Here is a 14,661-nt window from a genome sequence, read left to right as displayed (position 1 = left end):
TAGCACGCCGCTGTCGATTAGGTAAAGAATGCAAAAAAACACAGTTTTTCATCTATTTTCGCTTTTCTTTGCTTAGCCTTCGTTAGTTAAATATAAATACCACTTGGAGTTTTTCTTTCATCTCGTCCTTTCTCGCTTGCTTCTGATTCGCACGCGTGCGAATGTGAGGCTGAATTTCATCCAACCATGCGCGTAATGGATTACCATCGTTTTGTGATCATCTGCTGCTAAACGCTACACATCTCTTACTTATTAGCATTTATAAATATGATTGAGATTGTTCTGGCCAATAACGCTCACACACACACACACATATAATAAGCTCAAACATAAACTCGAACCTAAAAACTACAAACTCGTCCCATCATCCTCGGAGAGCGAATAAGAATGTTTTCAGCATTTACTGTTTAGCGTACCCTCAGTACGTTTCATCGGTGTGTCAAAAAGGATCACAACATCACCTTGTTAGGCAATAAGTAATAAGTTAACTGGATTTCGATTCCGATTGATAAACGCAAAAGAATCTTACAGTTGGCAGCTTTGAGATACTGTGCGCGAATTCTAACAACTGCTACGCCTAGATCAGCAAACAAAAAGTCAAAGATGCCGCTCTTTACTACTCCCCTTTGATGGAAAAAATGATAATCACAATAATTAAATGTCGATAACGAAACAATGCGTACTTCTTCAATTTGGCGTATGTGTATGTGTGTGTGTGTGTGTCCTTATACTGGATTGTTGCTGTTTTTCTCCCTTTTCCCCCGTTCACTGAGAATATACGTTCTCTCTTACGTATCTTATCACTGTCTATCGATTCCATCGAGTAACTGAACTAAACGAGCACATACAGAACGTGGCAAACCGAAGCCTAACACTGGGGACATCCGTCCCCGGTTGACACACATACACGAATGCAGCAAAAGCTTTCCTACTTACTATGCTTATATCTCACGATTAACTGATTGCTTATTGAAATAGTGGCTTAGCACTGTTATATTGATTGACCCACTGTTCTCCGTCTTTCCGCTTCCGTTTGTGTCAGTATTACGGGTCAGAGTACACACAGTCTAATGTTTAGATTTGCAGACGTTTCGCAAGTATTAGTAACGCAGCCTATGGTCCAACATATATGTACGACAACTAATCAAGGATGAAATGAGCGAAAGCGAAACGATGGGTCTCACGTTTAGTGCCCAACCAGTTTGGCAATAAATTTTAAAAAAAAAAACAAATAATCGATCTTTTCCCTCCTGTGGCGCTCGGGAAGAGATTTCCACTATGAAGATGATGTGGGATGAGAACTTCTTAACGTTAACGTAACTTAAGCCAGCAGCAGCTCGAATCAATCGACCGCCGGTACCGCTTCCACACTGTGCATAATCGACTGAGACTGGGACCGTTTCGTCCTGTTTGTGGCGTTTTTGTGGTTCGAAGCGAACGACGAGCCCCCTCGCAAAGTGCACCGGACCTCTGTATCCCGGTATCCCGTTCACTTCTGCACCGTCAGCGGTAGCGTCGGGACGCGTTTACTGCTGTAGAAATGGGACCGCAGCGATTCGTTCTCCGGATTCGCCATGACCGAGTCGATGAACGCGCTCGTTTCCTCCTGCAGCTGGGCCAGCCGCACCTGCAGCTCCTGGTTGCGCCGGATCAGCTTGACCGTTTTCAGCGCGATATCAAACAGCCCCTTGTGATTGCGCGGATGGTGCGGTACGTTCTGGTGGTGGTGATGCAGCGGATGATGCGACTGGTACGATCGGGAGCCGGAAAGGGCACCGCCACCGTGCGCCGACGATACGCTACTGTCCTCGCGGAAACCATCATCATCGAAGTCGGACATGCTGTACGAGTTGCACCTAAAACGGGTAAAATGGAAACAAAAAACAGGGGGAAAATTACTTTTCTGTCACTTTTGAGCCTCATCACACCCTTCCACCCGGCCCCAGATCCTTACCGACAGCTGATGATGCTTCCCAGGGGTGAAAAGTCAAAGTTGCGATCGTCCATCGAGCTGGAACATCCGCTCGACGAAACGCTCATCGACCGGCGGCTGCGCAACCGTGGCCCGGACGTGCTGCCGTCCTCCGTCGTGTCGATGCTGTCCAGCTGGTCGCTGCATTCGGGGCTGGTGTCACAGCCGATCCCTGTGCTGTGGTTGCTGCTGGTCGTGCTGCTGCTGCTGCTGCTGCTGCCACCGCCGCCACTACTGCAACCGTACTCCAGCGAGGAAAAGGTGGACGAGTTGGTCGTATCGTCCATCGGCGGTTCCGTGATGCGACAAACCACCCCCGAACCGGTCCGATAGCTGCTAGAACTATCGTAGGGCGTTCGGCACCGACCGGTGGATGATTTGTAGGATGATTGCTTTTGAATTTTACCGACTGCAAAGAAAGTGGACATAATATTTCATTAAAATTAGATCCGATTAACGCAAATTATCGCAACAAAGACAATATTACGTTCAATAACCAGTACATGGCAACTGGCCATGTTTGGATTTGGGGCTGGTAACAATGTAGCAAGCAAACACTCCATATAACCTGACACGATTTGCACGTTGCCGTAACGCCTCAGTGGTAAACGTCTTCCACCTTTGTTTTCCCCCCATCCGGCACACTTGAGCCGTAGGTTTGACGGCGTGAGCAACAACCCTCTCTCTCTCTCTCCCTTCACTAGTAGTAATACGTACACGACGCACAAAAAGCAAGCAAAAACACACTCAAATGCATGCACAATCGTTCGCTCAGTTTCAAACGGTATAGGAACTGTTCTGCATTGAGCATTCGAAACAACCGTCGTGGTTCCATAAAGCAGCAGCAACAACAACAACAAAAAACGTTGTTCAGTACGCTATTTAAATAAATACCACACACCTTTTGCGCGCGCGCGCACACACACGTCTCGGGACTCGGCCGCGTGCTGAAGCGTATCGTCGACCGGTCGCGTCCGGTCGTAATAAATGCCACACCGTTGACAGAGGAGGCGACAGCGGCCAGGGCTTGCCAAGCGGAGTGACACTTCACACCCTCGCGCTACTGACGGCGAAGATCACGTTCTGGGCCACTGGAGTGTGTGCTGTAGCAGAGGTTTTACACCAACCGTTTTCCGCCCGACGGAAAGGGGTACGTAGGGCATACGGGGTTTTTTTAGTCACACCGGCGGCGCTCTGTTGCCATCAGCATATTCCCCTATACCTCTACGTGTGTGTGTGTATGTGTGCACAATGTGAAGTACCCTAGACCATCGTGTCTCGCCCCTGAAACGGGTTAAAAGCTTTAATGTAACAAATGAAGCATTTTGAAGGGAATTATTGAAACGCGAACGCGTTCAAATCATCACTTGAAAGCTTCATTGTCCTACACTCCTACAATACCCGACTCGATTGATCTCGATCTCGGCCGTTCAACCCGACAGTAACTCCTGCACTAATGGTTGAAAATTCCACCACCCACCCCCAGCAGCCCTCGGAACGGTATCTCACATCCCGCTTAATCAGCACCGCGCGGAAGGAAAGTGCTAACATCTAACCACCCTCCATCCCCGTAAGCGGTACACCTTTTAGCTGGCTACGCACAACTGACGGCACGACCCACATGGCATGGCCCGCACGTCGCCAAAGGGCACAACAGCCGCGGCGGCGTACGAGCGAGAACCCACCATCCGGCGCACAACGTGCTGTAGGTCGCGTTGCAACACGTTTTCACACTCGCGCTTCAGGCGAACCAGCGCTGGGGCCACGTGGATGCAACCGACGTCGTCGGAGAGAACCGAGAGAGAGAGAGAAAGCCCCAGTCCGCCACAAGCGAACTGTACGTGTCACTCGAATGTACGAGAGCAGGAAGTCACACACTTACCCCAGAGGCGGTGCATTTATGTCTGGACCGTAAAAAAGCACCACTACTGCCCGGCTGGTTGGGGCTGTAGAGAGAGAACTCGCGGGCGGACACAAACACACACACACACACATGTGAGGGCACACCCAGGACGCGCTGCAACCACGTGCTTCCGGGCGCAAAGCACGCGTGAGGTGCACGCTAACACTTTCGCATGAGTACGCCCCGTGGCCGGGTACGGTTAAACAACGCGCTCGGCAACCAGGAAACGCAAACGCTAATACGCGTCCCTAAGTCCAAGTGTTAACGCATGCATCATCTTCCTCCTCCTGCCCTTTGAATGCTTTACCCGCGTGTACTAACAATCGGGAAAGAGGCTTGATGTAGTAACGCAATCGGAAAGATCTGTCCGTTTCTTTGTTTTATCGTGAGCTCATGTTTTCACTCTTCTCTCTGCTCGCGATACTTTGCTAAAACAGATACTGTTACATTATTTATTTTGAAGGTTAGTTTACTTCTGTCCACCTCGCATCCCATGAATCTCGGGGTTCGTGTCTGCATCTCGCAACATTCATGCGTTCTCTCTCTCTCTCTCTAGTTCGCTTTATTCATGCGGCCTTAGCTTGAGCTAGCTTCGGGTCACGTGTCCGCTTTGTTCGGTGCCTTGCTGCGGTACTTTTCTCTGAGTCGCACATCACATCTGGCCTGCTGACCAGACAAATCCTTCACCACTCGGCGTTCAAGAGAACGCGGTCATCAAGGGGTAAATAGTGGGAAAAGGGAAAGCAAAAGAAGATAGAGGCGGCCGAGGTGTTTTGGCGAGTGAATCTCGTCCAGGTGAGTGAATGTGTTTGCTTTAGTTGTTTAGCAGGGGTGTGAGATTCGGTGTAAGCCAATGTCTACCATAGCCTTGTGGTAGACGTATACGATACCTATAAGGCCTGGCGTGATTAGTGCTCCCCTTGGTTAGATGAATCAAGAGAAGTAGAAGCAGAAGAATAAGACCTCGAAACACCAAATCCCAAACATCCCGATGTCCTCGATCTCAAGAAGTAGGAGTTGGAACTTGATCTATAGGATCTTTTCGCGTATCAAGTGCTATCTTTAGGGCGGTAGGACCCCAAGAAGCTCAACCTAACACACATTGTTGTCGCCTTCCCCTTCTACTCCTTTGCTAGTGTCTATGTCAACTCTTCACACTACTCTGCATAACTCTCAAACATATCTCCAACTGTGCACCTTTCACAACTTTTACACGTGCGAATGACGTTGCATTGACGTCATTCCAGGACCGGCCCACAGTAGAAGAAAAAAAGGCGTCAGAGTCTTCCCCTCCCGATGGAAGTGACCTCCTCCGGCAAGATGTGGTACACGCATTAACGCCAGGGAGGGAGGGCGCCGGAAATCTACTCTCCCCCAGCAGTATCACACAATCGTTCGTGCACTTTAAAAAACCACAACCACGGTTGTATGTGCCCTCACGTGTGCGGGCAAGTGATCGGATCTTGACCGGTGGCGCTGTAACCAGCGAGAGTTTGGAGCACACAAAGACAGTACGACATCCTAAGCTGGATGGAGTAAGCAACCAACAGATTTAGAAAGTGTCCAAAAAAAAAACAAAAAACGTCTTTTTGGCTTGGCCAGTCATTTGATAGACATAATCCCTCCGCGAATTCACGTTCGAGGACTAATGGTGGTGGTATTTGGGATTAAATAGCCAAACGCGAGTATCAGGAAAGCTAGAAAAGAAGTAATCGAAACCAATTGAATTATGTTTACATAAGCCGACCAATGCTAGGCGTTTCCTCGAACTTCTCTCCCAAAGGCACCAGACATCCGGACCATTTCCGACGCCGACAGTCGATCCGGCACAGAGAACTTTTACTTTCATATTCCAATGGTTCCAATGGTTCCAATGAAAACCTTCGTACCAAAGTGTTTGTGTTTGCGCGAGCGTTTACTTTCCTGCCGCTATTTGTTTGCCCCGTCGTTCAGTTTCGTCTCGGGTCCCCCCGATGTGCGCGCAAGCGGCAGGAAACGCACTCAGTGTGACGCGAGCGGCACGTTGATTACCCGGCAGTTCGCCGGCAGCAGCCGCATGGCTGGCGTGCGCGACCCCAAACACACCACCATACACCACACTTGCCAATAACACGTGACGGGTGCGCCATTGAAACGACGAGTGCGCGCGGTCAACACAATCATCAGCTGCACAGCGCCGCCGTCACTAGGCTAAACACAGATCACACTCCGCCTTCCGCCTTCTCGTATTTGCCCCCCCGCCCTTGGCCCACGGAATAGCGAACACGGTCGTGTGTTGGTGAGAAAAGGAGAGCATGTATATAGCAGCCAGCCATGTCATCCCTTTATGGCTACTGACTCTCGGAGCAATGATATTCACTTTAAGCGCGTTAGATCATCTCCCTGCTCGAGCTGTTCTGTAGCTGGGCACAGCAAGAGAATGCCTGTTGCGAGATATCAAGACCAGAGCTCTCGAGATCAAGAGCGCCCCACTCCATTTCGTTAGCCGTTTGACGACTCATCACTCGCCTCGCAAAAGCAAGCCTCGCACAGCACGACCTACCCCAACTGCGAAGTGGAAGAGGATCGGGCCCGCTCTCTATAGCAACCACTACCGAGGCTCGCTTCATATTAGAGCGTCTGTGTCATTTGCACTATTATCTCGACGGATCTTTGGACACTCAGGCGCAGCCCCCACGTGCTCGCGGGCGTTCGATCGACTGCTGGGTAGGATCGGAGTCACGTGGAGACGGCACCATGTTACTTATCGCAATTAGAAGCGCAAACAGCTTGCGCAAGCAGCAACCCTTACCATAGTTTATCACGGAGAAGTTAGACACGGTCGAAAGTATGCCACCCACACCTGGGGCGGCCTGGGTTTGCAGTGGCTGTTCTAGCGGCGGTGGTTGGCCCGAGTTCGGACCGGGTGACAGTGGCGGGGCCGGCGATTCCGTCCGCGAATCCGCTGGCGATGGTGGTTCCGCTAGCAACCGGTCGACTCCACTACACGTCTTCTCACCGGCGGACGGTGCTTTCGTCGTCACGGACAGTGGCATTGTCGAGGCAGGGCTAGGACTAACTAATGTGCCGCAACCGGGACGGGGGGGGGGGGGTTCTCTGCAATGTAAAGAACGAAAAGACAGTTAGGAAAAAAGTGTAAAATTATGCAATGTTCGAAGCAACAGCACCTCCCTACTCCACCAAAAGTGAAGGCCTGTGTCTCGTTAGACTTACTTTATCAACAGTTACGCGTGTTACACACAATTTGTTTTTGTTTCAGCGATGTTGTTTAAAATATGTTTTCAAAAACAAACCACACAAAAGAAAGGAAAACAAACCCCTGATAGCTTTCTTTTGGTAGCCTTTTGACATGAAAAGTGGCACATAAAAATAGAGCAATAAATCGGAAGCAAAACACCGCCGACTGCTTTATCAGCGTTTCTCGAGCGGGGAGTTTTGTGGACCCGCACTAAACAGGCGCATGTGTCAAAATAGTGCCACTGTGACAGCTGACGAGTTGAAGAACACCTAAGTAGGCATCGACATCAGGCATCAGTGCTGAAGTTAGAGGTGCCAGATAATGGGACAATGGACGAGAGAAGATCTACAGTACCATTGCAAAAGGAAAAATTGAATCTTTCCACAAAGGTTACTGATACTGTGTGCCTGTTCTTGGGCAAGTAAAAGTGAACGAACAAAAAAAAGGACACCCATTAGCAACCCAAGCCCCCGGGGACACAATCAATCGCTGGCATCCTGAAGACCTCGGACGATGGTTGTTGCCGGCGACCCGTACCCCAGGGGTTTGTTTGTTACTTGGAGGTTATTTTAAACCGCCGTTAATTTTCTTCCTTTTGTTTTTTTTTTTTTCTGTGCGAAGGTAATGATAACGGTGGCTGCAACGCCATTCGGACCAGTCTACCGGAACAGTATAACTTATCCGGTGCGGGGCTTTGCCAACGATGTATGTATCTCCTTCTTGCTTCTATGACCTGTCGCGGTTAGGTGCGTGCAATTTCTATCTTTTAAGTGCGGAAAGTCTACTGAATCCACTTCCGTTTCGTATGGGCCGCCACCTCCACACTCCGTTCCGTCGTCCTTTTAGCTACACTTACCTTGCGAGTTGTGTGACTGCCGCCGAGTTTGGTGTCCGGGGGATACGCCTTTTCGAAGAAGCGAAAATTGCTACCTTTTCGGGGAAATCCAACCTCTGCGTCGCGCGAGATTAACAACCTTCGCCAGATGGAATATTATAGCCGCACAAACACAGACACAAATACACGCAAGTCGTCGTAGTCACACGCTTTTCCAACGATGCTAAGGGCACTGCTGCTCGAGCTGCTTGCCGTCTCAAGTCGCCAAAGCGCAGAAAATAAACACACAACCCCTCCCGTAAAACCCCGAAACACTCCAAGCTCGCACACACACAGGCCACTGCAGCAACACAACGTTCCCCCTTTATGCGAAACGATGGGGATGGGGTGCACAAAATTCTCGGAACTAAAAACGCACACTTTTCGCAAATGGCCGCACCGAAACGCGCAACCACCCAGAAGGAGGGAGCGAGAGGACAGAGGAACACGATACACAATGCTCTTTCCTTGTTTTTTTTTTATGCGGGGAGCGTTTTTTTTTACACCATTTCGATGAACGGGTGCGATTTATTCTTTTCTTTTCCCCTGACGCGTTTTGAACCACGCTCGCACACTGCGCGGCTTGTGGCTCGCACTCTATTCACGTGTTCGGTAGCGGTGTCGCATTAAATGTGCAGACAGCGGGGTGGGACACAACCGCAACAATTGGGGGATGCTTCCCGCCTAGCCGAAACCAAAACTGGAGGGGTACAGTGTGTCTGTGCGGGTTATTTTGTGTTATTATTTATTGCTTGCTTGCACCACACTTTGCACACTTCCTTCGAACACAGGCAGAAGACAGGGCAGAAGGAGATACACAAACACTCGCAACTCTATGCTCCCTTCCACGGTGAAAAAAACCCCACTTCACACAATTCACTGGATGAAATTACTGCACTCTTGGAATTAGTCACCCTTCCAAAAATTGCGCTCACACAAACACACAACACTACACCAAATAGCACACAGCAAGCTGCGACGGCAAAACATCAAATGCACCGCCTAACTCCGCGCAGACAACAGACTCTTCACCCCGTTGTTGTTGTTGTTGTTGTTGTGGTGATGGTACTGGTGGTGGTGGTTTTTTTTCATTCACCTCAACTCATCCCCTTCGTTCCCTTTGTTCGACACAGCGGCGACTTGATGGGCGAATTCGGCGAAAGAAAAAAGGGGTGAAATTACTTCCACCGACCGTTCGCGGGGTGTGTTTGCTTTAGCAGGCCTGTCAATTGCTGTCACTTGCTTGCTCCAATATCACTCACGCGATTGACGGTCAGTATAGCGCCACACTTGTATGCTTGGCGAGTCACGATAGCTACACAACACACAACACCTAACCGGATGGATGGCCAAGACAGACGGATCTGAAAAATGGTCAGTCAGTCACCGTACACAACAGCAGTGTAGCGCTTCTCTACGTGTTCTGAACACAAAGGCAAGGCATTCCTCGCATCTAATGCTAGGTTTACCCAAATAGCATTGGAGCGTTACGTTTCGCGATTTTTGTATGGAAGCGTTACTGCTCGCTACCTGCTCATAACACTGCTCGATAGCAGTCCTTAGTGAGCAGGTAGCGTGTAACATTCTATGTAAGCTCAATGAAAGCTCAAAGCTCAAGCGTTACTTAGCGAGTGCTCGAACCACAGTATAGCGTTGTGGGTTCTGTATTCGGATGTAAACAAAAACACACACACTTTTTTTTTAATTTCGATGCACATTGTCCAGTACAACGATAAAATGTATTTTATTTAGCTATTATTCAATACTTACATGCCCCAATACATGGTTTTACACGTTTAAATACGATTTCAACCATCACTTTGGATGGTATCAACTGATGCCGACGGCGTTGTTGTCTCTGCGTCAGGCACATGTATTGTTGCCGCTTCTAATGCTCGGGTCGTTTTTTCGTTAGCAGTAGCACAACGATTAAACGCACTAATTGTACCACTTGCAAAGCGATACAAATAAAGTAAAACACATAAAACACCGTACAACACACTTCTTAACAACACTTCCACATAAAAACCACTTGTCGATGCGGTGATCCAATGTCCTGTTTGCAGTGGAAAAATAACAACGAAAGATTAGAATGCTTTCAAATATGACATTATTTTATAATACTTTCCTTTCCATGCTATTTTGTGGTGTATGGCAACGTTGGTTTGCTTGAAGATAAACAACGACCGGTGTGTTGGTCCAGTTGAGAATGTGCCGATCACGATCACAGCCGGCTTTAGTGATTGTTGTAGAAACTGTAACAATGATCAATATCATTAAATCTGCATTATTTTTACAATTCATTGTGATTTCATGAAAAAGTAAAGTGAAAAAGTAAACTAAAAGTGAAAAAGTAAAACATTTCATCTTACCGGCGTCGTATTTCGTCGGCATACACACACACAGCTGCTCGATCATACTCGGACGAATGTTGCCAAATTTCGGGATGAAATGATGTTTTTCCTGTGGAATAATGTGTTCAAACATTAAAAGATAGTTTATTTACTGAAATATGCACAGAACACTTACCTTTTCCCTAGTTTTCACATAAAATTTCACGATTATTCTGCACACAATCTTTACGGGCGGTTGTCCGTGTTTGTTTACGTTTCTGACTTGACAAATATGCGAGCTGTCATGTGACGAAGTCAAATACATTCAAACCTCGCCAATTGCAAGTCTGCTTTTTCAATTGAATACAAAAAATCCGAGTTGTTCACATAAATATGAGAAAAAGTCAGTTAATCCACATTTTATAAAATAACAAACATGACAAAATACGCAGACATTAGTCGTGTTACAAAATGTCTTTCTAATAAACAAAATATATCTTTTTTTTGTAGACATATGATATAAATGCAATTAGCGAGTTCTAATTGTATCATATATATTGCTATTTTCAAAACGGTTTAAATTAAAACAAACATCAGTGTTGTTTTTAAATAATCTGGAAGATAATTATAAACTTAATAATGATTAAAATGTATTTTATTACATTTATGTACAACGATAACCTAACTAGTAAGCATGTTCATGCACGTGTGTAATTATTTGATAATTTTTTTGTGATCCCAATATGAATGTTTTTAAGTAAAACAGACAATTTACTCTGTTCCTTTTTCAATTCTTCAAGATAAGGTTGTTTAAAAAAGCATAAATAAATACATATATAAATACACATACATTTATAAATATAAATATAGAAATAAATAAATATATATACATAGAAATATAAATATAAATATATATATATATATATATATATATATATATATATATATATATATATATATATATATATATATATATATATATATATATATATATATATATATATATATATATATATATATATATATATATATATTTATTTATTTATATATATACATACTTATATTTACATTTAATCATAGGGTATATTATATTATAATATATATAATATATTATATATAAGTTGTTAATATAATGTTTTTTATATCATTATACCGAGGGCGGAAACCTTTAATTTTTTCATAAAATTTTAGTACAAGTTTTTGTAAATTTTGCTTTAAAATATGTAATGTGAATCGTTATGAAATATCCATCACGCATCTTTTCCAAATTCAGTTAGACCATCTCGCTTTGCTTTGAATTCTAAGTCAGAATGTATGGGGTGCGCGGTATGGGTAAGAAGAACATAGGGGCGGGGGTACAAATAAACGCATCACAACACCAAAGTCTGGGTGAGACGGTGATGGTGTGAAACGCTTCTTGCTTCAAGCTCTTGTGGTAACAGTGTTAAAAGCAACAACAACAACAGAGAATAACGCATCGCGTAGAAACAAACACACCGTTCGTGGGTATGTCAGGGGGGGAAACAACGGGAAAAGCTCAATTCTCTCTCAGCGATGCCGCTTGGGTATGGGTTTCCTCTCTCGAGAGAGAAAAAGAGAGCGATCCCATACGTTGGTGTACTTTCGAGAGCTTACACCGTTTCTCTCCACAAACTATCCACAGTGTTCACAGTGCGTGACGAGCGCCGCTAACGCGTGGATGGTATGATTAAATCCAAGTTTTACTTTATTCTCTTTTTTATTTTATTCTCTTTCTTTCTCTCACTTTAGTGGTAATCTGTTTCACAGAACTTACTATCATCGAAGGAAACTAAATAGTAATTAAAACTATGCACGACAGCTCATCAAAAATCGTTACTTACTGTATTTTGGCACCCTTCCTGCCTTCGATGCACTACATTCGCTGGCAAGGGTGTCAAACACGTGCCTGTCATCGTGCATTTTAAGGGAAGGTAACATGTTTGCCCATCATAAAACCTTTCCATGTTATTTTTTTATTTTAAAATGAAATGTAATTAAAAACCAAATTAAAAAAAGTCAAATAAATCCCTTGTTTGACAACGATGCACTCATCAGCTTGGAAAGCAGAGAGAACCCCATAAAAAATGCGCGTGAGTAAAGTGCCGTTCCGCTCTTTGGCTCATTTCAGCAGCACCAGCAACAAGAGACACGGCAGGCAGAACAATGGAATTGCAGCAATAAAAACAACAAAAAAAAACTAAATCCATGTGCTCTGCACACTCATCGCTCGGTCGGAGTTTCCTTTGCCACCCCTCTTCTACTTCCATCGTGTGGGAAGCGTTCTCTCACGTTACACTGGGCCGCCTCTCCACCCGAACGGTGAGCAAACTTTGTGAGCATCTCATCCACTATGCATGCATCCACTGCACGCATATGCTTACGCGCAAATACAACCAGCGTGTTTCCCACCACTATCCCACGCGAGCGTGAGTCACGCCGGGAGGGTTGCCAGAACACGTGCTCACGGCACCGCTTTGCTACTAAAAGGCCACCAATGCACACACACACACACAAGGCAGCATATCCTTACAGCGTGGCTCATCGTGCGGTTTTGGTGAATTATGTGGTGGGGTTTTCCTTTCTTTTTTTGGTTTTTTACGCCTCACTTGTATTGCCATGCAGCCAACGGAATTTAATCGACTTCCTGCCCGCAACGATGAAGCTGAAATGTGATAGTGCACATGGAGCGTACGGGTGTTGGCTAGTAATGAATATTTCAAATTGAAAATGCACCGCATATCAATGTTCTAAACGGGCATGCTCTTTAGTCCACGTGGCCATAGACATTGTGTGTGTATGTGAGTTATGGTATTGGTACTGTTTGCTGTTTATGGTTCAATCCCACAAATAGTGTACGGCAAAGGCAGAATCGTACGCAACCCAATTATGGAAAATTTATGCAATTCCTTTTTCTAAAACAAAACCAAAGAGCCAAACAGGCGTCCTCCGATCGTCTGAATATCTAGTGAATAAAATAACACACAACAGATGTCTTACACATCTTTCTGTTCTTCTGAGGAATTGGTGCCGAATGTCCTGCGGCAATACACGTGCCATTTTCTGCGTAACTTCTCCAACAATAAATGCTCTCTTTCTCTCTCTTTCTGCTGCGCTTTTCGTCAGATACGCAGCCATACGCACAACCAAAAACAATCAGTACTGCTTTCCTAGAACACATTACCTAGAAATGGGGTACCTAAATCTAATGTTCTGCTTTTCCACGAACAAAGGCTTCATCAAATTTTCCTGTGTAACATCTTGTGTCCCATGCTTACGAGACTTATTTTTATCACATCTTTGGTCCCAGCGGACACGCTCGATTCGCGTCTGGCCTTGTAGCAACTGGCATCACCTACCATTATCGCTGTTTTTCTCAATATTTTCTATATCCTATTCCTTCCTTCCTACCTTCCATTGCTTCATGCCCTACGTGTCACGTGTTGTGCTAGTGGTCGTGCGTACGCGTCGCGTTCGATCCAATTCGAACAGCAGAAAAGGCAAACAAATCATTCATAAATCATGAGCGCAACTTCTACGTCGTCCTTTCGGGGGGCCGCGATCACGTTGTACGCCGGAGGGTGAAGGCTAGGGTTTTATGAAAACGTGAAACAAGCAGTTTAAAAAATGGATTATGCATCTTTTAGCAGTTCAAAATGAAAAAAAAAGAAAAAAATCCCATGTTCCCCCACTCACCTCAACGAGCAACAATGTTACGTTTGCACATAGTCTGTCTAATGCTGAGCGAACGAAAAATGCCCCATCGGCTTGCGTAACTCATTAAAAAGCAGCTCCACCAGACAACAACACTATCGTGCCGTGAATTCCTGCTCCCAAATTACGCCGCCCGTTAACCTGCTTGTAACATAAAACCATTCTACCTTCTTTATTCTTCGCTTCGTCCGCTTCTGTACCGCGCTGCAAGCCACCAGAGCACGTGGAACGACAGGTTCCAGGTCTGTACGGCTCAAGCAATCGCTCACATTTCGACATATTGTTTGCGGGACTAGCCTGCGATGTTGACCCTTGAGGCGAGTTCGCACCGTTACAGCCACGCGACAGCGCCTGCCGCCGGGTTATATCCAATGGCAGTAGTGCCCGGCTACCAAGCAAACTGCTGCCGCTGGTCGAAGTTATCTGACACTAATGATTGCTTCTTTTGTGTTCCCTCCCGTTAACGAACCTGCTCCCTAAGTACGATATATAGTCACAGTGGTTTTGGAAGGGATAGTATTGGTCACACACAAAAAAAGAAAAGAAAAATAGACATCCGGAAAAGAATAGGAAGGCTACGATTAATCTGCACGTGGCTGTATTGGTGAT

At 45.9% G+C, this 14,661-nt stretch overlaps 1 protein-coding gene across 2 annotated transcripts; it reads right to left on the bottom strand.

Annotated features, from left to right (window-relative positions):
- Positions 1-33: 33 nt before the first annotated feature.
- Positions 34-9,426, bottom strand: LOC120950181 (putative protein TPRXL). Of its 2 annotated transcripts, XM_040367996.2 has the most exons (4): positions 7,970-9,426; positions 6,667-6,971; positions 1,955-2,381; positions 34-1,856 (listed from the first exon to the last, which is right to left on the bottom strand). In XM_040367996.2, exons 2-4 carry the CDS (start codon positions 6,908-6,910, stop codon positions 1,490-1,492), a joined length of 1,038 nt encoding a protein of 345 aa, XP_040223930.2. In that variant the 5' UTR covers positions 6,911-6,971; positions 7,970-9,426; the 3' UTR covers positions 34-1,489. The 2 variants fall into 2 exon arrangements, with proteins under 2 accessions (XP_040223930.2, XP_040223931.2); XM_040367997.2 differs by lacking the exons at positions 6,667-6,971; positions 7,970-9,426 and adding an exon at positions 2,460-2,855.
- Between the last annotated feature and the right edge of the window lie 5,235 nt (positions 9,427-14,661).

Source organism: Anopheles coluzzii, chromosome 2 (assembly GCF_943734685.1).
Source record: "Anopheles coluzzii chromosome 2, AcolN3, whole genome shotgun sequence".
Taxonomy (NCBI): Eukaryota; Metazoa; Arthropoda; class Insecta; order Diptera; family Culicidae; genus Anopheles; species Anopheles coluzzii.
Note: the sequence above shows the minus strand (reverse complement) of the source record. Positions and strands in the feature narration are given on the sequence as shown.

Coding starts and splice junctions, on each gene's coding strand:
- LOC120950181 (XM_040367996.2), bottom strand. CDS start 6,910: ATGCCACTGTCCGTGACGACGAAAGCACCGTCCGCCGGTGAGAAGACG. Junction 2,382..6,666: donor CTTCTCCGTGATAAACTATG/GTAAGGGTTGCT, acceptor CTTTCTTTGCAG/TCGGTAAAATTCAAAAGCAA. Junction 1,857..1,954: donor GGAAGCATCATCAGCTGTCG/GTAAGGATCTGG, acceptor TACCCGTTTTAG/GTGCAACTCGTACAGCATGT.